Below are 25,918 nucleotides of genomic sequence, written 5' to 3'. Positions count from 1 at the left end.
GGCCAAAGATCAATCGACTTCGTGGTTGTATCATCAGATTTGAGGCTGTATGTATGGAGCAGAGGGTTCAATTGATCACTAACTTGTAGTAAGTTGGATCAGTTTGCAGGAAAAGCTGCTAGACAGACATGGTAAACCAAAAAGTGTAGAGATGGGAACATCTGGCTAAGGCTCTTGTCCATGAGATTTTCAACATACACCTTCAGAAGAATTTCCCATGCCTCCAGGCAGTTAAGCTGAGGAACGAGGACTTTGTTTAGTTGAACACAGGGTCTCCTGAAGCAGCAGACAGGTAATAGGACAGAATGTCTGTAATGGTCGCCAAAACAACCTTAACCTAGGTGTGAAGAGTTTAGGGAGGCTATGGAGAAGGACTTTCGGTTGCCTTGAGGAAGTTCTGGGAATCCCTACCAAACAACTCAGGAGGGGGAAGCAAGGCTCTGTTCAGTAAGGGAGAACCGCTGACCCTGACAGGGGATATCATCCAGCAGTTGAAAGAGCACTTCAGAAGGAAGCCCTGAACCTGACCAACATATCCTCTGATGGAGGGGGTGGAGTTGGAAGACTTGGGGGAAGCCTCACCCAAATTGGTGGCAGAGGTGTGTGAGATGCTGAAGACTTTGGACATTCTCCATACTTTATTGTCACATGGAGGTCTAGGGTAGTGCTTGTGGAGTGGCAGAGTGGGGCTGTGATTCCTTTTTTTTTTTTTTTTAAATGGGACCACAAGATGTGCTCTAATTAGTGGGGCATCACACTGTTCAGCCTCTTTAGGAAAGTTCTATTCCAGGGTGCTGGAAAGGAGGCTCAACATTCATGCCAGTTTTAATAATTGATTTGAATGAATCCAACATTTTCTTTTTCCCACTGTCAAATCTGTTCAGTTTCTAGTTATACCTAGAAAATGCTCCTATAAAATTATCTTTATACCTTTGGCAATACTACCTTAAAGATTTCAGTTTTCACTCAATCATGCACCAAGCTGCTGCGTATTTTGTGTGTCCTGTTTGATCTTTGTGTTGCTCTGCCTTTGAAATTTGCTCATGGTAACCAAGGACGATTTCTCTAACTGAGACATTTTAGGGTTAGGAATCTAACCTTTGACTGTCTGTTTTTCACATGTCCAGGTAAATACTCACAGAGGAAGTAGTTTCATCAGTCTCTCTGAGCACAGTGCACAGTTCAAATTTCCTCTGAGATTTTGAATGGGCCTCAAGCCGCAAGCAAATTCAAATGAATGATAGCAACATCTCCAGGCCATTCAGGCTGGAAGGAAGAGTGAGCTGAAGGGAATAGAGCTCAAGAAGAGAAATTAGAGGCATAACAAAGGCAGAGCAGAAGGACAAGCTGGGGACCAGATGAGGGAAAGACGCTGGAGGAAAAGAGAGAAAAAAGAGGGAGGAGGCAAAAGTGAAAAGTGGATAAGCCATGGACAGGAGGGGAAAAGGAGGAGAGCTGAAAGGACAGCGGAGATGAGAAAGAATAAAGGAAAGGGGTGGGAGAAGATAAAAGAGACAGAGAGACAACCAGACACACATGTGATCAAATATACATAAGAACTTTACAACCCTAGAATGAACGTGATTCCCCTTTACAGCCTGATGCAGAGAAAGATGGACAGACAAATGGAGAAATTATAGATGGAGAGGAAGAAGATTGGGTACCTACACAGGACAGATGAATACTGAATGACACAAGTTGATGAAAAATGAATCTAAATGAGGAACAGTAGAGGCAACATTGTTGACCAGTGGCCATAGACACTTGGTTATTTCAGCTGATACAAACCTCCAAGACCAATGTGCTATGGGTTTTCAGTGCCATCAGATGAAATGAGATCTGGCAGTTTTTCATGGCAGCCTAATTACTGATTAGATTCATAAGTGGTCATAACATGTGGTTTCCATCTATCTGACAAATTAGACCAGATTAGAACAGAAACGCACTAGTTATTGTAGAAGTGCACAGCGCCTCTTCACATGACAGAATTTATAAGACTTGTAGAGACCACATGAATTACACATTTTGACCTTTTTGGCATTGACGTTATTAGCATTAGCTACATTATAATATGACACATTATTATTTGTTCTGTATCTGATGGATAGAGTTAGACAAATTAATATTTCATTATTGAATATGTTTTTGGCACTGAATAGGGAACAATTATTATAGCATATATACAGTATACTATTTGTAGACTGTTTTAAGACTTAAGAGGCAGGCAAACACTAATAGCACTAGCTAGCAAGTCTTGCATTGTAAAAAGTGATTGAAGTAGAACCTTGACCTGTGACGTGCCATGCCTCATTGACATTTCTGCCAGTCACGTTTAAGTAATTTCCATGTTGACATATTGGATGTCATTATCAAGGATTACATAACAACACAAGGTTTTCCACAATCAGTGTTTGTCAGTTAAACCAGTAAAAGTGGCAATCAGTGCCAGCTCACCTTTTTATTTTATCAACCTGTCAATGGATCTGGATCAGAGAGACAGGCAGACAGAAACAGGCTAGTAGCTTTCCCCTGTTTCCAGTCTTTGTGCTAAGCTAAGCTAACCATTGAGTGGTATCAATCTTCTCCTTGACCGTTCATCAAGAAAACAAATGTTTAACCAAATTTTCAAGCAGCAGCAGCTTCTCTTTGAAATGTTCCCCCATCTAATCAATCTTTCTCTCAGAGTCTACTGCCAACCTTACTTCATTCACTTCAATATACTGCCCCCACTGTTCATCTGCTTAATTGAGCATAGTGGCCCAAGAGGTAGAGTGGTCTACTAATCAGTATCCGATCAGACTAATCACATCAGAGCATCCACTAATCAGGTTAGCGCTTCGATCACTAGCTCCTCCAGTCTGCATGTCAATGTGTCCTTGGATACTGAAACCCAAATTACTCTGGAGTATGAATGGGATTAGTTCATCTGTGATGGTAGCCTCCGCTGTCATTGTGTGAATATGACATGTAGTGTTGGAGTGGTCAGAAGGCTAGAAATGCTATGTAAGTGCAGTCCATTTATCAGGTGCTGTTGAATGAACCCGCGGAATGAAGTAGAGGACCAGATGTGCGTATTTTTATCATGGTTCCATGGAGCATGCTATATCTTGTGCTGTGTTTAGTTTCATATTTTATGGTGCCAGAGTAATAGCTCACAGGCAATGCACAGTAGCATTCCTCTCTGCCTCCTTTTATCTATCATTGTGAGCCTTTTATCTAGCTTCCTTTCATCTACAGTATTATTCGGAGCACCTCACTGTTTATGGCAAAGTAGCACTGTAGTTGCATCATTTGTGCTCGCTCTTCTTCCCTGCAAACTCTGTTGGGTCATCTCACAGTACTCCTGCTCAGGAGGGAATAGTGCTTTTTGTTTCTGCTCTGAGGCTTGCAGACACCCATCGCTCACTATTTCCCTTTTGAAAACACCCACAGCTTTGTCTGTCTTATCAAAACCAATTGCCTATGTGCCTTATGGTCGCAAAGGTAATCACAGAAAATGACATTTATCATTGACCTGAGTTTTGAATACCATCTTAGCTTTTCTTTTTTTTTCTTTTTTTGCTGACTGTATTCCCACTTCATTCTCCCGACACACAGCTTGAAGAAGACATTTCTCCAGTGCTGGCACAGCACTAACACAAAGCCAGGAGAAAGTTGTAGTGCGAGAGTCGACTGAGGGTGAAAGAGCTGTAGTCAAAGTCAGGCTACACTCACTGATGTGGTGAGCCTACTGTCAGTCTCAAATTTCCCAGAAGGCCCTGTCACACTCTTCACACACACACACACACACTCCTTCTAGTATTTCAGACTCATTCTAAAATGGGAAATGTGCCATTTAGATGAAAGTATAACTCCAAATTAAACTCAGTTGATTTCAAAGTATTTATAAATAAATTATCTTGGTCCTTTTCTATATATGCAGAGCTACAGAGAGGGAGAAAGTCTTTGAATCACGACTCCTGGCAGATTTAAAAGTCCCAGACAAACAGGAGAAATTCCAGTCATCTGTGTTTACTGACTTTAAAAACAATTGATAGGCAGGTTATATAAAAAAGAATATCACTGGGGAATGTAGATAATAATAATATTTGGACTGAAAGGTGAGCTACTTTTGCTTATTCATCCAAATAAATTATTCAGCCTTGACAATAACCTGAGTTTTAAACAACACACCACTGACATCCTCAAAGGTTTCAACAAAGACTCAAAGCGTCTCAAAGTTTCTGCTCTACAAAAGTATAATGCAACTCATTCTGCTCTATCATTCCCCCTGATTCTTCACCATTTTAACTGCCTCCAATAGGAACAAACTCATATGCATCATGCACAACCCAAAACCTCTCGAACTCAGCAGCAAAGCCATCACACACAGAGCAAAAAGCATTGCACATGACCTCGACCACCCATTCTTGATACTGCGTCCATCTGGTCGCAGATTAAAATCCTAGGCCTGGAGATGGACACACTCCCATCTGTAACTGTCATGTGTAGGTGCTATATGTATGGGATGTGTGTAGAAATGTGTTGTATCCAGTGTCTTGTGGTTATGCTGGAGTTTATAAAGTATGTATGTATCTGTGTATGGCAACAAATTTCTGATAATAATCGGTGTAGTTCGTCAGCAGCACGTCTTAAAAAGTCAGCTACAAAAGATTGTTTCACTCCCAATTCTGTTTTCACTACAGCAGGTGAGCCGCATGTGGAGGAGGCTCGTTGTCAATCACTGAAATGATCAAAAGCAGCGAATGACGCACCAACCAGGTATATGCACTCTTCACTGTTTTTTACCTGGCCTGTGCTTGTAAAATATCCACTGTGTCCATGGCTTCTAATGTTACACCACAGAACATCTCACTGTCTCTGTGAGTTTCTCTGTGTGCGTTGTCGTTAGTAATTTCTTGTTCAAAATGACCAGTAATGGTTTAGATGAGCTTGTTCAGCATATTCCTAAAGTGCTCAGGGGATGGATTGATAATGATCCAGTGATTTACTTAATACTATTAAAATTAGAGGAAATTCTGTTCGCTGAACATCATGAGCAGAGAGATTTAAATATGTCGGACTTCAACAGATTTTCCAAGTAAAACGATGGCAAAGTTACCAGATAATGGAAATTCTGAAGAGAGATCAGACACAGTGTCTTCGAACATTGTTTCTTTGACTCAAATGAGTAGACCTTTTTCACAGCAGCCATTTTGATATGAAATAGTAGAGTCAACACAGATGTTTCGAATTATACTAATAAAGGTTTTGTTCCATTTATTAAGACTTCCCAGTGTGCCAACTAGTATCATTGGCAACACCTGTGTTGACCCTACTATGGCAGCATTCAGACAGTATCTGGTGCTGTGACGAAAACTGAGGTTTTGCATTTTTTCATTTGAGTGGGGGTCGTCCGTTTTGGCTCTGGCGGACCGGACACTAACCTTATGCCAAGCTTGAAATTCTGTTTGTACTGAATGATTTTGCAAAATCCTTGATCAAAATAATTTCTTTGTACAGTGTCTGTGCATGCCGTGTACAGTGTGATAAAGGAAAGGAAAGGCCGTGGTTATGGTTTGAAAAAACCCTGACATTCACTGAAATGTGACGGCACATTCAGACACTCGGATCTGCTTCTTGAACATCTACCGACCCTGACCACCACTTCCTCTGGCCATAAATCACTGAACCTTTGTCATGTATAAATGAAATTTTTAGGGATAGTTTTGCAGTAGGAAGTAGTCATAGAACACAGGAAGATGTAATGCACAATAAATCCTTCATTATATTATTTGTAATTTGTAAGATTTCCATTACATTAAGTTTGTATTTGTCACTAAGGTCAGTGGTACTTGTTACTAGTGCTATGAAAGCTGTGTCTCAGATCTATATTACATACTAATTATATACAGTATGTAATTATCATTTCTGCAGGGCCTTCCTTTTGCAGATAAAATTCAAATGTTTTTGTAGGGCAGCTCCCACATCTCCCAGTTTTCTTGTGAATAATGTGATTTTATGATTTTATCTGCCAGCTGTGGAAGGTGAATGTTGATGCCCTGCAGATTTAGTTCATAAAATTTCTGAAACATGTCACTGAGGTATGCATGAGATGATTTTATTGTTAAACTAAGTTCATTACCCTCTTCCTTCTACCGCTTGACTCGTACTGGCAGCCCTCCTCGTTTCCCAGCCTGAGCCTGAGCCCCATCTGTGCAGATCTCCGCACAGTCCTCCCATTTCAGATCAAGTGTTGATGATTTTGAACAATTCTTTGTTTCAGTTAGTTCTGTGTTTGCAGAAAGGCAAATTGTCCCTAAGATCATCAGCATCAAGCCTATGTTACTGTTAATCACTGTATCCATCTGCAGAGCAAATTAGCTGTGCCCCTCTATATCTTTTGATATGTAATAACTGCGCCTCACAATAGTATTGCATATTGTTAGAATTGCTGGCTCTTGCCTCATCGATCATAGTTGAATATCAATAGTAGAAGCAAGTATTGATTCCTTAGCTAGAGTGTAGAGCACTTTTAACCTGAGCAACTCTGTAGGCTATTTTGTAGAAAACAAGTTTTTTGTAATTTGAGGCGAGATATGCCTCATCATATTTTTATGTCCGTTTGTTGTTTTGCGGCGTAGATTCATCATCTGCTTTACGTTTATCTGCCAGTCCTTTCACAAACTTGTCTATGCTTTCCTAGCAGCACAGAGCCATAAATTATATATAGCTAGCCTTGTCGTGCCCCCCTTTATATAACTCCAGGCCCTCCCTAAGAGGAACCTCCATAGTTTAGCAACCAATGCTTTTTGATATATATTCTATTTCTGCCATAATCTGTATAGAGAGCCCTCTAAATCTGACACAATGGAAGTTTGAAAAATAGAATACTATTTGTTAAACTATGAGGCATTTGTAAAATATATACTATACTGTATATTGAATCTTTTTTATATGATCTTATGAATGCAAAAACGTTTCATTGCCCCCCTTGAGAGCCACAGATCCCACTGCCTTACAGTTCCCTGAAAAAGCTTTCTTAAGAGTTAGCAAGCACATTCACACCTAAATCTGCTTCTTTTTGTACAAAAAAAAGATACATCCAATAGAACAGTAGTTGCTTTGGGACAGAAAGAAAATATAGGACAATCCTATTTGTCTGAGGTTTTATGGAGGGGCTTAATGGACAGTGTCTGACCAAGTGGACGTTTTCTGTGGAGATTAGTAGCTGGATGTTCACTGTTTTGTCGGTTACATCTAACAGGATAAAAAGCTGGCAAACGCTTTTCTGCACATTTCACAAAAAGTTCCACTGGGCTCAGCATCTCGCTTCATCATTTGCTAGTAACCCCAACAACCACATGCTGATGGTCAACTGTGAACAGGTTCAAATAATGAGTTGTATTCATTATAAAAATGGGTCGTTCCTTTTAAATAGAACAACCAGCGCCCCGGTCTACATTAAATTACTCATATGGAAAATAATTAAAGACTCTATTGTCTTCAGGTTTATACTTAATTGGATTCACAGATTATACTGATACATTTATTCTAAATATGTTGAAAAAACACACTGTAAGTAACACTTCTATAATTAAGAAAAAAAACTCTGCCACCAAAAACAGTTTACCATGTGTTGGTTAAGACACTGTTGTGTGTGAGCTGGGTGATGGTCTATTACCTGGAACAAAGCTTCCCTGGACAACGTCCTTGTACGCCCACCAACTCTCATCAAGCTTGGATGTAATAGGCTGAGCTGTAGAGACAAAGAGACAAATTCTTCAGTAAATTAAATATTCAAGAAAGAATGAAAGATAGATAGAAGAGTGCTGAGAACAGAAAATTACTATTTCACCATTAAAGTTCATTAATAGTTTTTTTTTTTAAATAATAAAAAAAAATACAGATGAATTCTTATAAAGAAGGATAGGATGTGGTCAGAAAAGTCACTGGAGTCATGATCTATGATCCAACAAATGAATGTTTAAGCCAAATTCTAAATTCTAGATACTCTTTTCTAGTATTCTCTGGCTTTTTTATGCCGTCATTCAATAGCACAGTTGAAGATTGGATTTGGGGAGAAGGAAACAAGAGCGGTGGGTTGAAATAAAACCTGAGACACTGCAGTAAAGACTCAGACCTTAGTACATGGGCACGTGCTCAGGTGGGCTACTGGGCACCTCGTACACATTCTGTCCTAATCATCATTTAATGGATACCATCATCCTGGCAGTAACATGTTGGTTTAATGATGGTGTTCTGCTCCAGAAAAAAACTGCTACTGGGACGAATCTCTCCAACATGCACGCTTAGCTAATTTAGAGCTGAAGCCTCGTATTAGTGTGAGCTATTATTTAACTACTACACTATAATAATGCTGGGGAATAAAGCCAATGTGGAAGTGTGAAAAACTGCAGTGCCTCAAGCAGCAACCTGACTTCGGGTCCACCAATGATCCACGTCTTTGCTGATTTTTAGATTAACCGGGAGACAGAAGAGGCAGGACTACCAACAGAGCCGCAGATTCTGAGCCTCAAAACGGCTCTTCAGAAAACTACAGGTGACATCACGTTTTTATAATGTTAGTAATATTTCAGCACTGCTCAGCCTTGGTTCCAATTTCTCCCAGTGGCGATACACGATATTGCAATGAAAACTTCCCCTGTAGCCCAAAAAGCATCTTCTTTATGGACCACCATTATAAAAGACAGGTCTGTTTGACTGTTGACAGTCAATTATGACTCTTTTATTATGATTTATTATGATTTTTTGATCCCTGGTGGTTTTATGGTTGTCAAACTTTCCTCAAGCTGATAAAAGTAATTTTATAATCCTAGAATTACATCAAAACCAGCGTGTTGACAGGTGTTGACTGCATGTACGTGACAAAATGTAATGTAACTGAGTAAAGCTAGCTAAAGCCTGACTGTGTGTGCGCTATTCTTTGTTCACAGGGTCTTTGAATTCTGTTTGCAAGTCATCAGGAACATCTCAAATATCTATCAAACGTAATGACAATAAAGTTGAATCCCAATCAAGGCCAATGATGTATTGCACCCGTAGTGAGAAGAACTATCAGAAGGAATGGGGGAAAAAATAAGAGAGTTAAGCTACTATTCTCAGTCCTTGCACACAGATGGTCCCCCTGACATCTTCTGGGCCCTGATGCATTCCATCGTCCATATTCACACCAGTGATCACATGTCAAAGTTGTATTCAGAAACCTATGCATGAAGAAAATAAGCATTCTAGTACTGTTTTACTTGTAATATACAGGGATGTTAATATAATTTATACTGTAGGTTAAAAACTGAATTAACTCATAGTGAAGCTTTAAATGTAGGTCAAAATTCAGACCGTACGTGTGGGATGTTTCGAGTCCCTATGGTGGATCTGCATCAGTGCACACAACTGTCTGACAACACGACTCCACACCTGTGTGTTTATAACCTCAGGCTCAGGCTGACTGTGCTGCAGCAAGTATCGTTGCTGTAGCTCTATTGCCATGGAACCAGGCTGCCTGGCAGCAGCAGCACAATTAAAACAGAGCCTCCAGGATCTGACAGGTAGAACTGAATGGCAGGTCTGTGTTGCACCAATACAGAACCAGGTCACGCGTATGAAGTGGATAGGTGGATTGGCAGTGTTGGAGGAAGTATTCACATCCTTGAAATTACTAATAAAAGTAAAAGTCTTGCTTTGAGAAGAAAAATAATGAATGGCAAAGGTTTGCATAGACACGAAGAGTGTTTTACACACCTTGCGTCACAAGCAGGTTTGAAGCTAGGCTGCATCAGCCATCTGCTTGGTCAAGTGAGTCAGTGCTTTTTCAGTTCAACTACAACAGCTGCGCTGACCACCAATGGAGAACGCTGAACCTGCCAGAACATTTAAGCGATCATGGATGTGGTTACATGACGGTACAGCTCGCACGACATGAATGAGCGCTACCTGGAGGAACAACAAGCAGCCGCTGCAGTGCTACTGGGTGATGGAGTCAGGCGCGATGCACGTGAAACCAGCCGACATCACAGACAAACTTTAGTACTGCTGAAAAAAGCAACTACGGTCCTGTGCAGTGAGTCTTGACCTACAGTCTCTCTCGTTGTGCCCCTCAAGTACATGATAGAACCGAGCATGGCACATTGCACTGAAGACTTCACTTCCATCGCCCAAATGAAGAGAGCCATACTGAAGGATTGACAGACCGATACCGAGGGGAGAAAAACAAGTTTCAGCTTGAAAGCACTGTGTTGGACCTCCGGTTCCAGAGCTTGCACCAAATAAATGAGAGACAGAGGGAGGAAGTTTTAAACAGGCAGCACAGATGCCGAACCAGGTATTCATTTACATTTTCTTTTGTGTGTGTGTGTGTCCTCTGGTAACTTGTGTGTTTATGAGAGTGACTACCTATGCCAGCTAATCCGAGTCGAACAGAAGGGGAAGGAGCGGTGTCAACAGCCCCACACATGCAGCAGGACAGACGAGTCAGAGCCTGGTGTTGGCCTGACACACACAACACATGGAGCTGAGGAGAAAAAGTCTCCTCCTTCCAAAAAGACTGCACTCGAAGATCAGGTTGGGGATTTTGTGGACAGGGCATGGCCCAACACTAGGATTTTAATATTTACTCTCTGACTGTCCTCTTGAGTGGTGGATAGACAATGCAATGATTTACTGGCCAAAACTAATTTCTCTGTCCCAGTGGAGTTTTTCCCACAGCATGGGACATTGTAAATGCCCAGATCCCAGCTTCTGCTTAGAAATGTGAATTTTTGAGTTTGAGTTTACATTTGTTTTGTTTTTTTGGTCTTATCTGTTGGTGTGAGTGAGGGGTGCTCACTCTTTTTCAGGGCACTAGCTCCAAAAGTCACTAAAGGTTGCCACAACATCATATCCCATTTGCATATTGATGATCGTAGTGGTTTGGTCTGTTGCAGTTAGGGAAAGATCACTTTAAGCCGCATTAAAAAAAAAAAAAAGTTAGATAGAGAAATCTTTAGTAAAAAAACAACAAAAAAACCCCAATAAACTCATTATGAGGACATTGTATATTTGAAGTAAACAATCTACTAATTGAAAAAAAGGAATGGAAAAGATCAAACAAACTATTTTCATATTTAGGAACATCCTAATCCAGCGATGCATTGATAAAGAGTGAGAGAGAAGTCTAATGAACTATTTATAAGCTATAGGAACATCCTAATCCAAAGATTCTGAGAGAAAGAGTGGGAGAGAAACATCTCTTCTCCAAACATCACAGCTACTGCTGCCTGTGAGCACAGAGAGGAGAGGGGAGAGACAGAGGAGCCGTGCAGTGGGCGTAGGAATAAATAGAAAATAAATACATAATAATAGTTCAATATATTTCCCACAGTTTTCCATATTGCCTGAACAAGTCACTAGTCGCTTTCTAGAAATAAAGCTGCTAAGAGCAAGAAAGTCACCAAGTAGTGCCCTCTCTGTTTCTCTCTGCACACCTGCCAGTTATCTCCACTAAATCCAACTAAGTCTTTACTTCACCACTATATGATCACGCGCTGACATCCAGTCCCCACAGAACAGTTGTGCCATACTCAGTATGTTTGTGCCCCGCCACAGTTCAGTTGAGTTAGCCTGTTTATCCTCCTGCTCGTTAGTTTGTTTGCTCGTCTGTCTGTGTGTCTGCCAAAGTAACTCACACCGGTTCTCTCTCTCTATCTCCAGGATCCCCCATCTGCCAACTCTCCACACCAGTTTGCCAAGCCGGCAGCCAGATCTCCTTCCCTGGATTTCTCCCCTCTGTGAGCCTTCTCCCCTGGATATCTTCCCTCACCTCAGCCAAGGCGTCAGCAGCCACCTTTGATGCCATCTTTAAAATAAAAGCCTTGTTTTCCACCTGCCTGCCTGTCTACAATCTGCTTTAGGGTTCTGCCTTTGATTCGTGACAGGCATTAGGTAGTAGGCAAAAAAACAAAAAAAAAAGCAATGAATGTTCCTGTTCCAACTCTGACTATCTGACTTGACTACTAGGTATAGGTACTAGCATTGGGGGTACTAAAAACACTAATGTTCCACTGTGAGTGTGACTTGTTTTGTTTACAAGATCCAGCTGCTGCATTCCGATATTATTTAATATTTGTATCTTATAAAATGACTGCCATTGCCTGCTGCATTGTTTTTGTTTTGCAGTTGTACATACATAGCCCAATCATTCATTACCAAAGGTAATTCATGCAAAAAAATGTTGCCCCAGTCCAGCACAACGCTGGTTTGATTTGCACAGAAACAGTCAGGATTGTAAGGAATGGCAATGTAAAACATTTGGATCAGGGTTCTATCTGGCAATCACACCTCTTGTGCCTAAGTTTGGAAACACTGACCTGATTATACTACAGGGTCATGACTCGAAAACGTTAATCATGGAATCATTAGACTGTCAGTCCTAACAGTAGTTTGGAATCTTTCCTTAATACCACTGCCGCAGTAAACAACTCCTTTAGCTTATCTCCTCTCTCCAGATGAACGGTAGCTGATGCCTCATACAATATTGATGCATGAAAATCAACGCGTGATGAAAACCTGGAACTACAGACCATCTTGCAATGGGATTGCACCAACCACAATGCCCATGAGTACTCAATAGTCATTACTACATTATTACATGAATACTCAGTACTCATTCGTTCTTGAACACAGACTTATTTTTTTCATTATTAACTCACAATATTCAAACAATATAAAACAAATCTAAAAGAAAAATAATTCTGACAGACAACAAATAAGTGAGTCCTACTATTTCTAACTCCCAAGCCAACCAACCATTTTCCAATGCAGACTTAAAACAATATCAGTCAGACATTATTACTATACTTCATTTTCACTGTACTTTCATCTTACAGCACAGGTAGTGCTTTGACAGTGCTTAGTTTGACAAAGTAAAGCAGCTCTGACAGAAAACTATTTCTTGCTCAAGTCAGAAGAAAATCAACAATCAAATAGTCATATTTATAGGTGGCACCACACCCATCTTCAAACATGGCTTTCATTTTGATCTCAGCTACACACCCATTACTTATATGTGAAAACCTATTTGGCAATAAATCTGATTCTGATTCTTTTTGTGACTGAATGCAGCTGTGACGCTATCATGTTGATAAATCTGCCAACAGACACACATATAAGTGCAAAGTACTCAATGCTTCTATGGTAGTTCCAGCTACAATGGGTGTCTTCAGAACCACATTTTGCTCCGCTCTGAAATTAAATGCACAGTTTCTTTCTGATTTTATAACTTATACGTTCCATCTTAACTCTGACATCATTCCTACAGTTTGAAAAGCCGCCAAACTGTGTTCTTCCTCTCCAAATAGGCAGCAACAATTCTGAATTAAATAATCACCAATTTCAAAACCATTGTATCTTAAAGTCATTTAAAATTGTTTTTATCTACACAATCCATACCGTCTCCACTTGAGTCTGGTTTCAAGTACAGCTCTATTCCTGATACTTGATCAGGTATTAACAATAATAATAAGTCTCAGCATTAGAAAACAAAAATCTCTATGCTGCTTTTTTGACAACTTTTTTGCTTTTACACAGACTTTCTTGTTCAGGTTTTGATGTTAGCTGCATGTGGTTTTAGATTAATAATGTCTTTATTTGTCTTATCTCTCTGCATTACAAGAGGAGTTCCTCAATGTACAGTCCTTGGACCAGTCTTATTCACCATTTATATAATTGATATTACCTGTTCTTTGTACAATTGCATTTTTCATCTTTACGCAGATGATACTGACCTCTGAGTCATAAAAAAAACAAACTGATTAATAGCAGATGGGTTGGGGAGTATAATATAAAGTGTCTCCCCATTAAGAGCATCATCTCCATTCACACGCCTACAGAATCAGACAGGATCATAATGTTAACTAATGTTCTGTGTTCTTCTACACATCCTAAAAACACACAGCTGAGATTAATGGTTAAATTCGTATGCATTTTAGCCTACAGTGATCCGCAGAGGTGGAGAGCAATGTCTGTGTGGGTACAGGTCTCTAAATCGGAGTAAATAATTGCTTCGCGTGGGTGACAGGTGGAAGCCTACATGCAAATTTGGATGAACTGACCCGCTGCATGCATCACTCTTGGAGAAATAAAACACCATTCTCCGACCTCACCAGAAACGTAACCCTAACCCCTAACCCTGTCAACCCACAGAGCTCTGCTGTTGTTACTTGGTAATGTATAGAACATGCAATAATATATTCACAACAGTAAAATTAGATATGTCATTTTCATGTTAGTACATAGTTGTACATAGTTATGTCCTTTTGTCGTTATTGCTTATGTTTATTATTATTTTGTTGATGAACCATTGTGGCGTCATCTGTTAATGAGCTGTCAGCTGTCATCTGTCAGCTGTCTGTGCTCTCTCAGCAGCTCAGCTGATGTGATGCATCTTCCGCTGACGCATGCTGGCTTGCAATTGCATAATGCTACTGAATGCAGTAGGACATCCTGGTATTTCTGGCATACTAAATAGTAAGGTAGCATGGGTGCTGGAATGCAAGGAAGATCTCCTTTCTGTTACTGTGCACCACATACTGGCAACATAAATACATTTTTAATATTTGTTGCATTAGTGACATTAATTATTACTGTTACATTAATATTATTACATTGAAACTGGAATCACGCAATGCTGCATGTGTAGGAATTTTATAGACAATGACAAAGCTGATGAAAATTTCAACAAACCCAAAAACACAAACTACAAAAAAAATCGTTCAGCTTCTGAAACAAAGCTTTTAAACAATCTTTTATGTATAAAGTTTGGAATTGGAATTTGGCCGGATAAAAAAACTAAGCATCACATCAAAACACACACTAGGAAACTCAGATCAACTCCTATAAAGTTTTCTTCATCTTCACATACAGTGATACTATGTACAGATTTGCTTTCCTTCTTCTTTGGCCTTACTTCATCATGCTGCTTTGATGTTAATTTTCAGGCTGCAGGACTCATCACTGCATATTAGAACACTCCGATCGGATGGTCTTCACTTGCTATGCACAGTATGCAGCTCTGGCAAACATTAAAATTGAACTATACAGCTCATTTCCAGATCTATATTCATAATCTAACGCTCCACTAGACCAACTTCGCATGATTCAGTTTTCAAAAATGTCCTTATTTATCTTATACTGGGTCTTCATGCAGTATAAAACACGAACATCGTATCTGTGACGTCACCTGTAGGTAACAATGGTACACAATAGAAATATTGGAAGTGTCAGTGTTGTGTGGACGGATGGAAGCAGGTTGTGTTCTGTCAGACAAGGTTAGTGTAGGTTTAGTTTGATTGATATAAATCATCTTTGGTGTTGCTGTCTCCACGCAAGTTAAGTTTCTCACAATTTGTCGGTCTGAAAAATTAATTTTAGTGTCAATGTTTGGAAGATTGGAGGCCTTGAGAAAAATGCGTCCAATATGTACTTAACTGAATAGGGGACAGATTGATCGGACCAAGTCATTCAAGTTATAGGACCTGTGGCTAGTGTCTCGAAAGGGAGCAGTAGTGGCTAAACTCATATGTGTCAGGAAATGACACTTCAGTAAACTGTCTCCTTTCTAAACTGAGACTGACACCACTTCATCCTCTTGCTGTCATGCCCGATGGCATAACAGGTTCAGTAACTTAGCTTGGACAGCAGTAGTAGTAATATTATGAAGAATCAGATTTGTAGACAACAAACATTAAATGCTGCAGGACTGGAATGAGTCTGAGGACCAGACATCACTGATGACTGTTCAAAAACAGTTATCTAACTTTATTAAGTGATTTTGGTGAGACTATGGAGGAACTCCCTTCACTTTTGTGGGACTGAATGAGTGCCACCAAGGGGTGGAGACCATGACTTGTTTTCAAAAAGAACGGAGGACCTCTGGACTCTACCTCTGGAACAATACATTTTTTAGATAAATCACTATTCCAGTTGGTGTATTCTGGAGATGGATATGTATATTCTTCATTGTTCTGCAAAGCCTTAATTAATGTTTATATGCACTTTGTATATCCCAAATAAATACCTAAATAACACATACACTATGGTCATCTGCACTACTGCCTACCTTTTATGTGACTATTAATGTTGATGATGTTACTGTAGAAATAATTTTTCTTATATAATTATGCTATTTATGAGTCTGTGCATCCTTTAACTGTACCTATTTTATGTTATTTGGGGTAAATATATGTGAAAAATGTTCTTCGACAAAGTGAGGACTTGATCTTTTGACCTGATAGAATGGATTTAATGTTATATAAGGCTGAAAGATTTATGATTTGAATTAATAACAAATGAAGATAATGATGTGCGGCCCACTGCACATGCTCATTAGTGGTGCTTCGGCTGGTCCTGGCCGCATATTCCCACCATTTAGCAAATATAAAAGCTCTGTGGATTAAAAATTCATGATACTAGTAATAATTTACATTGTTTGTGTCAACAGTTTTACAGATATCTATGAGAAGGGTGGAAAAAGAACCCTGATGATGTCATCTGGGTTTACCGATGTCAAGATATCTCAGCCTCAGATCCCATCACAAAATCTGAAATAACAGAGGCAATCCAATCAATGAAAAAAGGCAAATCTCCAGGAAATGATGGTCTCTCCGTTAAATTTTATTTACATTTTTGAAATATCATTGTGGATCCTTTACTGGAATTATTTAAGGAATGTCTTGATAGGAACGAAATTCCGAATTTACGTTGACATTATTTTTTATTTAAAGCACTTTTACCGTAATTTTGGTCAAAACTTTGTAATGTTTGAAATATTTTATAAAAATATTGACAGTTGTGTCATACTATAGCCTAACACTACCAAAAGATTTCCAGTCCTGAGATCTGTCCATAAAGGTTGTCCGATTTCGCCTTTTTTATTTTTTATTGTTGTCGAATTATTCTCATTACATATCTTAAATAACACGGTAATTGAAGGTTTGTCTATTTTTGCTAAAGAAGTCAGACTGACCCAACTGGCTGATGATACAGCATTATTCTTAAAGGACAAACATCAGGTTGAAAATGCTGTGACATTAACAGATGAATTCTCAGCTGCTTCTGGTTTAAAACTAAATAAATCTAAATGCTAAATTTGTTCCAACCAAATATTAAAACTATATATAACATACCTGTTAAAAATTGTGTTAGATATCTCTGTGTTTATGTTTGTAAGAATGGAGCGCCAACAACTTAATTTCTGCCCCCGAAATGAAAAAAACAAAATATTTGAAACTTATGGCTTCAAAGAGATTTATCAATTTTAGGAAGGGTCCTTTTAACTAAAGCTGAAGGTGTTTCTAGATTTGTGTACCCAGCACTTTCCCTCAATGTTTGTGATTCTACATGTAAAGAAATGAATAATATATTTGTGAATTTTGTATGGAAGAATAAGCATCATCATCAAAAAAAAAAAAACCCTGCTGTCTGGACCAAAAGCCAAAGGTGGTTTTGATCTACTGGACTTTATGGACTTGAACTACACATTTAAAGTGGAATGGCTAAAGGAACGTTTAAAAACTCCAGATTCATTACTTTTCCCCCACATAATATATTTAAGAATGTTGGCGGTCTTAAGTTCTTACTGTCTTGTAATTATAGTATCTCAAGATTACCAGTTAAGATGTCGGAATTTCATCAACAAGCTTTGTTAGCCTGGAAGCTATGTTATTCCCCACATAAATCTATCATTTGGAACAACGAATGCATTACTAAAAGGAACAAATCACTCTATTTACAAAATTGGATTGATAAAAATATAATTTACTTAAAATATTTATTTAACCCTAATGGCCAACTACATAATTATGAAGACTTTCTTACACAGAAAACACTCCCTATAAAATTTAAAGAATTTAGCTCAGTAATGAATTCTACATAACATATACCCATCTAAGGCATATATATCAAAATTCTTTGACATCGATGACAAACTTTTGTAAAGCCGAACCTGAAAATGTAACTAATTTATTTTAGGGTTGCCCATATAGAAGTACATTTAGGAATGAACTTGAGAACTATATACTGTGTAAAACAAAACATAAAATTAATATTGAGGGAAAAAATGTTATTACTTATTTTGAATACAAAGAAAATAAACTATGTATTATTGCCAACCTCTATATTTTATTAGGGGAATTTCACATCCATAAATGTAAATATCAAGATTCATCACCATCATTTAACTTCTCTTTGGATTCTCTCTGGCAAGTGCCTAAACTTTGCGAAGGTACCATATTAAAGTCTGGATAATGTTTTTAAATGTCGACGTGGACATCAAAACTTTGATTTAAATATTTCATATGAGGGGGTCCGGTGATTATTTGTACTATTTATTAGAATATGACTGCATGACACTTTCTCTCCCCAAGTGCTCTATCCGTATCTACACTGTCACTATCTAATAAAGAAAAAAATGGAAATAAATTAAACAAATTTTGAGTTTTCTGAGGGTTCTCCATACTAGAAAATGACCCTCTTAGATGCGTTCAGTGGTTTAATTACATTTCCTTCCTTCGTTCTTAATGTATGGGTTAGCATGGAATCACTACTGAAGTGAGGTGGGTCAGTAGTCAGGAGGTGATGTTGCTTGCCTCTTCATATCCACATATCAGCATGAAAAAAATAATCACTACAAGCGGTCCAAACTGCAGTGTCTTGTTAAGAAGCTGAGCTTGGCAGCTTCAGCTGTGATGACCAGGAGGTCTTCACTCACTGTGCGTATCTGACTGAATGAAAGGTTGCCTCACTGACATAATCACAGTGCATGAGCCCTGAGACATATTGGTAGTCATATTCAATCACCATTTGTCATTTTAGTCAGCATGTATAAAGTATGTACTGTATGCTACTAATACTACCACGATCTGCATGTGTGTGTGTGTGCACAAGAGGCTGCTGATCAAAGTGTTGGGTTATGAAGTGTTGAGGCATGAATTCAGTCATTTCATGGTTCTAAATACTGTGTCCATGTTGACAAATCAATACTGTAAATCACACTTCATGGAAAAAGTGAAATGAGGAGATGACATGCAGATGGTGACTTGGTGACAGAAATATCTGAATTGAAATATCACTGTTATAATAATATAAGAAGTATTTATTGGTGGCGTACTGTAAGTGAAGGCATAACTGTACATTTTCATTCATTTCAATATATTTGGATATTGTACACCCAAATTGAATTTTCTCATATTTTTCCATGTTCTAATGTTTTAAATGACCACAGTTCCATCTTTGCGTCTTACCTGATGACGTGCAGATGATATATGCTTGCAAAATCACAGATATATCCCAAACGACATGCATTCTTCGTTCAGTTCATGCCCATTTTCTGCAGCTGTTGCGGGACGGCGCTTTGCGGGGTCGCACTTGTAGACGCCTAACTTTGAACATTTTTTTTTCCTGCACTCCTCTTCTTCGGCTCTTCTTTTCCCCGTGGAGCGCAGAGATGGTCTAAAGCATCGCAGGAGATCCGTCCTCACAGCGTCGTCCACCTTCTCATCCCGGTTTGGCGCTCAGGAAACATTTCAGTATTGTTTTTACCCGCGTCTGTCATGCATCTATCTCTGCGTCTGTCCACCCTGAAGACATTTCAGCTGTGTGATCCGCTCAGGAAGCATTCTCTTCTCCTCTTTCTTCTCCTTTTTGGAGAGGGTATATGTTTTGTGGCGCACCTCTCGTTCGTCTGCGGCGGATCAGACAACTTCACTGACGACGCAGAGCGCACCGAGGGCGCACAGACCGACAGTGAGAGGCAACATATTCATGATGATGTATCATGACAGAATATCTATCTCTGCAAAGGAAAAATAAGAAGAAAATGTGGCGCGTGCCTTTCAGCTGGAAAGACACAAAATATCAGCGAGGGGAAAAGCACTTGAAGTTTATAAATGATTCAAGTCAAACTTCCACAGAAACTATAATCATGCAAGTTTTTAGAAAACATGAAGTAACACCAACAGATCCAACATCATTTTATCCAAAGTTTCAAAAATGTAAGAAACGAATCTGCAAAAATACAAAGAAAACGCAAATAAACCAACTGTGGATGCAGCATGATGGATGCAGATGGCCTTGATGAGTGCTCGGTTACATTGACCTACATAAAGGCGCTGCAACGCTCTCCTGTGGGTGTGACGCGACCCCTGGCGTTAAGTTTGGGTAACTTCATTAAAAACCAGTGAAGTTAGAAATCACTGGAAACAGCCAACCGGACTGAGCATGAAGCTGTGTGGAGGATGAACTATGACATAATGACACACTAAGATTTAGAATGCGGTTTATGCCTGAAGAAATCTCAAGTGACAAAAATCAAAAGGTATTCACTCTAATATTAAAGACATACCACTATTGATTGCTGTTTTAAATGATTTTGGCTATAAACTAAACTAACTAATTTATGGCTCTGATTACAGTATGTATCTTGTATTGTATGTTTTGGACAAGCTGTCAACAGAGTGTGTTAACAGCTTAACCAGCTTCATGCTACTAGTTACTCTCCAGGATCATAAATGTTAGTTTTAGTAAAATAAGTAACCAAAGACAGACAGGGACCTGAGGATAATAGCTGCTGACATAGAGGTTCAACTTCTGCAATCTCTGAAATATTGAACCTCAATAGGACATCTACAGTCTTCAGCTGACCAAGTGTAATTAAACACAGAAAACTATGAGCTTGATCATTGACAGTTTAAGGGATGATTTTGTATGTTAAAGTTTCAGTTTCGTTTCTTGGTTCATGTGAGGATGAGGCCGTTTTAGGTGAGGCCGTTTTGTGTGAGGATGACAAAGGTTTTTCTGAGACTGGGTGACTTTTATGCCACTCTGATGCCTTTTCGTTTGAGTCTGACACCTGAGTCTGAGATCTGAGGATGTCCTAAAATGAACACCGTACTTCAGGTACTGCAAAACTTGTTTTTCTAACTTCAGCTTGCATTAGGACTTAATGTGAACACAGACTTATCTGTCTGTAATGTTGTGACATGATTCTGAAATGTGTGTAACAACCTTCATTTTGTAGCTAGTTATTCCGAGGAGCAGCATCATGATTCGAAGTTTTCATGAACTCCAGTTTTACAGTCGTTTCATAATGTGTGAGTTACTGACCTTAACAGTTGATAAGAAAGTGTCCTCCAAATATTGTTCAGAGCCAGCCAGCATCAGGTGAAGTGAGTCCACGTGCTGAAAAAGACGTCATATTCAAACTCGTCACCTGCTATAAAATGGCGGGCTGGCGCCATCTTGTGGAGCGCTGGTGAAGTGCAAGTGTGTGTATTTTATTTTATTATATTGTACTTTACTTTTCTTATATGTTTATTTATTTATTTTACTATTTTACCATTATGCATTTTTATGTGTTTTATTTTATTTTTTATTTTGAGTTTAATGTTGTTGTTTTTTAACCTGCCTCTGGTGTTTCCTCACAAACTGCAGTGTTCATTGTAAAGAAGTCTGTTAACGTTTAAGTTTAAAATGTATCACTCTTGCTCTTCTCTTTCACAAGATCATTCAGAAAGTAATATTTTGGGTCAAATCTACAGATATATAACACCAGCAGTTAAAGGTTAACTTTTAGTGCATTTAAATGTTTTGTTATGTCAACAAAAATCCTCCAGCCATACAGTATCTGACAATCCTAGCAGCCCATAAATAATATAATAATAATTTTTATAATAATATATTATAAAAACGAAGCTGCTGGCCTCATGAAATCTGACCGCGGGCTGTGATCGGGCCCCGTGCCGGACTTTAGACATGCCTGCATTAGAGTAAAATGAATGTGAGTTTTCAGTTGTATTATTTTGGTACATACTGGAACTGGTTCTGACCTAAAACATGAAAAAAAAAACAGCGTACACATACTTTGGCCATATTATGTAGAAACAGTTAAAAAAAAGTAAGCAAACGTTTAAATGACATTTATTTATTGTGTCACTCCAAAGATGCAACACAATTATTTAATCAGATATAATTATTTGACGTGATTGTGTATTGCACACACATGTACAGTGAAGCCTTTATCTTATTGTTTTGTCTTACAGTGAATACACAGATTTTAGTTCACAGCAAACCAGAAAGATTTTATCCATCAGCCGTCAGCATCTCTCTCTGTGTCTCAGATCCTCAGGCACACATACAGACACACAGATAAAGTATAAACTCTTGTTATTAAATCATTTTTCATCCTTTCACACTCATGGATTCCTCAGAAACACAGTGAGCTCACAGATTACAGCTTTGACACTGCTTCAAGATCATCTCTGATCTCTGACACCCATCCCTACTCCTACTTCTTCTCTCTGCGGTGAACAGCTTTGTTGATCTCCTTCAGCAGAGTTCCCTTGTTGTTCTTCACGTTGGCTTTCACTATCTCCAACAGAGACTCAATCTGCTCCTTGTTGTAGGGACGTTGGAAGGTGGAGAACTCGTCCATCTTTGCTTTGACCTCCTCTGCATCTACAGAACATGGGTCAGGGGTTTTTAGAATTATTGATCATACATGATATAAAGGGTTGGATTTTTAGCAGATGAATGTCAAAGTCATGGAAGAATGGAATCATTTTTGCGATCATTTGTATTTTCATCAAAGGTGTAGTTAGCTAGTTGCCTAACTGCCAACACCTCCTGGTTCCTCAAATCATGGCTCATTGCAGTTTGATGAGCAGTTCTGCTTTGGAGAAGAAAAGTCACTAAAAATCTGCATGTGTGGGTGTCACAGACCTTTGCAGTTGCGTCTGTTGAAAAACGGCATGAAAATAATGGTGGGCTCCTTCTCTTTTCCTTCAAACACATAGCAGTCCTTTGGCCAGTCTCTCTCCTCCAGGATTTTGTCGTCTATCTCTGGGAAAGGCTTCTTCACCTCAGCTGCATAGTCTCTGGCAAGAGTCAGGGTCTGTGAAGAGAGCAGAGGGTGGATGTTATTTCAGACTCAGCTTCCACAACTTTCATGCTCCGGAAGAAAGCCTGAGAAATAAACCAAACTTGAGTCATTGTAGTTACTTAAATCCTGTCTGTTAAATGTTAGACACGGGCAGCTGCCACGTTCTAATTCGACATAATTAAAGAAGTTGTAATTATGGTGATATTACTGGTTAGATGAATTAAAAGTGGATGTCCACCTATTTTTTATAAAGTATATGGAGGAAAGGGGAAAAGTGCAACTCATTGGTTTTATAAAGTATATGGAGGAAAGGGGAAAAGTGCAACTCATTGGTTTGTTAAATTACACTTCAAATCATACAAAGCTCAAATAAACACAATCAGAATAAAAGTATAAAACGTGACACATTTCCATCGAATGGTTCCATTGTTCAAAAAGAGGAAGTGAGTTAAAACCAACCACAGAATTAAGGAAGGAGTATAACTAAACTTTGTAATAACAGCATAGCTATACAGCATTTGAGCAGAAATGCAGAAACTGAACTCAACACGTGATCTTAAACCAATCTTAACAAAACAGAATCTAGCTGTAGGCTGATGGTGTCATGTTCATTATTTTAAGAAAGGACATTAAAGCAAGAGTTGTCCTCCACTTCTTTTATTTGAGAGAATAAGTAAATAACACAGCTGTGGGTCTGATCTGCTTCACTCAAAAGCTCCGCTGAATCAGGCGCCCAGAGCACAGTCTTTGTATAAGTTTTATTCTGGGTGTCATCCTTTATGACTGGTATATGAGTCACTACTCTCATTGGACCGTGTTTTGGACAGAGGCGGTTTCTCTGTATTCTGTATCTCTGTAATTCTTTAAAAAACCATAGTCCATATTTTGCTGCACTGTGTATTATCATAGAGTAAACAGATCACTTCCCAGGCTTTCAACACACCTATATAACAAACCATTTTCACGTGTTTTGTCGAACAGACATGTCACAATGGAGAGTTTAATTTACTTTAGCTGCACAGTTTATGGCAATCAAGTGCCAGGGTGTGGGGAGACTTGGAGTTAAGAGTTTAAGGTGGTATTTAGCACGGTTTTGCATATCAGAGGACCAGTGATATCACTTGTGGTAAGATTGCAGATTGCAATGCATTACAGTACCTCGAACATGTTTCCAGCACTGTAATCTGGTGCGATCGTGAGGTCAGTGTCTCTCTTGTCCCCCAGAAAAGCAAGGTAGGGTGCATTAATCCACAGCCCGGCGTCCATCAGGCAGAATCTCTCTTTCATGTGTGGGAAAGGCGGAACGGTGGGATCTGCCCAGCAGCAGAAATTTAGAATTCTTCGATTCAATCAAACTTTTTTTATTCCTCCCCTCCCAAATTTGCAAAAAAAAAAAATTATGCATCAGGCAAACATCTAACGTCCAATATGCACTCTCTATTCAGATAATGGAGAGTTAGTTAGACTAACTGGTTGAAAACGTATTACTATCTGCAGAAAGTAAATACGTGTTGCCTGGGGAATACCCAGAACCCACTGGAGGAGCTATATAGCCCATCTAGCCTGGGAACACCTTGGGATCCCCTATGTTGCTGAGGAGAAGGGCGCCTGGAGTGCCCTGAGAGAGAATGGATAGATGGTAACAACTGGCTAAAACTGATTTTTATTATTAATTTAAAAAAAATGTAAAAAGCAAAAGAGTACTTTTGTGTCGTGAGTATAATTTCTATTTTAATAATTTTATAACTTAATCCACACATAAAATTCTACTTGATCCAGTGATTCTATATTGATTTGTATAATTACCTTGTGTTAATATTTATTTATGCATGTACCAGTGTTGTAGTCAAGACCACCTAAACTGAGACCAAGTCGAGACCACAGTGTATAGAGACCAAGACAAGACCAAGACTTTGAGGGGTCGAGACCAAGACAAGACCAAGGCAGGGCGAGACCGAGTGAAGACCAAGACCAGACCAGTGTCCCACACTGCATGACACACTTATGATAAAATGTGGAACATGCGAACCATAAGCACCCCTCAAATAGATCTGTAAGTAATCCACATTCCATTAAAAACACCCAGAGAAAACAAATGAATATTTCTGTTAATTCACCTCTTTTGTTAACCTATATTATATGTATGTATAATGAAATGTCTTGATAAAATAATCAAAAGGCACTGCAGAGATGAATTTCGTGTGTGGGGGTTTCGCTTTTTTTCTATAAGCAAACAAATACAAACACTAAGGAGCTGAAATCAACATAACCATCTTTATTTAACACTGTATTGAATGATTTACCATCCACCTAACACAGTAAATCTTGGATGATGGCTTCACTGATGGCTTGTTGCCTTGGTGAACGCAAACTGTAGACCTGCACTTTCTGGGCAAAAGATGCAATAGATGGCTGCATGACATCTGTGTGTTGTCTTGCCTTGTACTCCAGGAACCTAAAATTCAGGGCGAAAGAATCCGTAAGATATCTGGTGATATGAACAATTCTAAAAATTATGGTGTAAGATGTACAGAAAGTAAACGTATCAAAACTTCATAACTGTATGTAAAATCTAGGTACTGTATTAGAACAAAAATGTGTGGATCATATACAGCAAGGGCATTAAGGCAGCCAAATAGCTTTCAAATAGTTACACAGCGATATGGTTGACATGGTACAATATGGCCAAACCAGTCAATTTTCTTACCATAACACTGAAATAATATCATATATCATCTTTAATGTGAATAGACTTCCATGGAAAAGGGACAAAAGGGACAGATGTGTATTTTTCTACCTAACACACAGTGTGAGAAAACTTGAGTGATCGAGCGAGCCAGAGAGAGTAGTTTACAACACTTAAACACACATAAGCTCTAGTGTTTGACTACATAAAGTTATATATTTGTTTGTGTATTCAACCCAAAAATTAGCACTCTTAGAGTATGTGATGCAAAGCATATTTAATGTGTAACTACTTCATAGAAGTGGAGCATTAACGTGCGTGGT

General features: G+C 38.9%; 1 protein-coding gene across 1 annotated transcript in view; it reads right to left on the bottom strand.

The window, feature by feature from the left end:
• The window catches only part of LOC104929917 (carbonic anhydrase-related protein 10), a 111,687-nt gene extending 91,492 nt beyond the window's left edge, over window positions 1–20,195 (bottom strand). The window contains exons 1-2 of the mRNA XM_027285079.1: window positions 19,275–20,195; window positions 7,664–7,738 (exon numbers count right to left, since the gene is read on the bottom strand). Of these exons, the coding sequence (XP_027140880.1) occupies window positions 7,664–7,738; window positions 19,275–19,335 (136 nt within the window). The 5' untranslated portion in view covers window positions 19,336–20,195. The remainder of the gene's footprint in view (window positions 1–7,663; window positions 7,739–19,274) is intronic.
• Window positions 20,196–25,918: the final 5,723 nt, after the last annotated feature.

This window comes from Larimichthys crocea, chromosome XII (genome assembly GCF_000972845.2).
Source record: "Larimichthys crocea isolate SSNF chromosome XII, L_crocea_2.0, whole genome shotgun sequence".
In the NCBI taxonomy this organism is placed as follows: domain Eukaryota; kingdom Metazoa; phylum Chordata; class Actinopteri; family Sciaenidae; genus Larimichthys; species Larimichthys crocea.
This window is presented reverse-complemented; position numbering and strand designations above follow the sequence as displayed.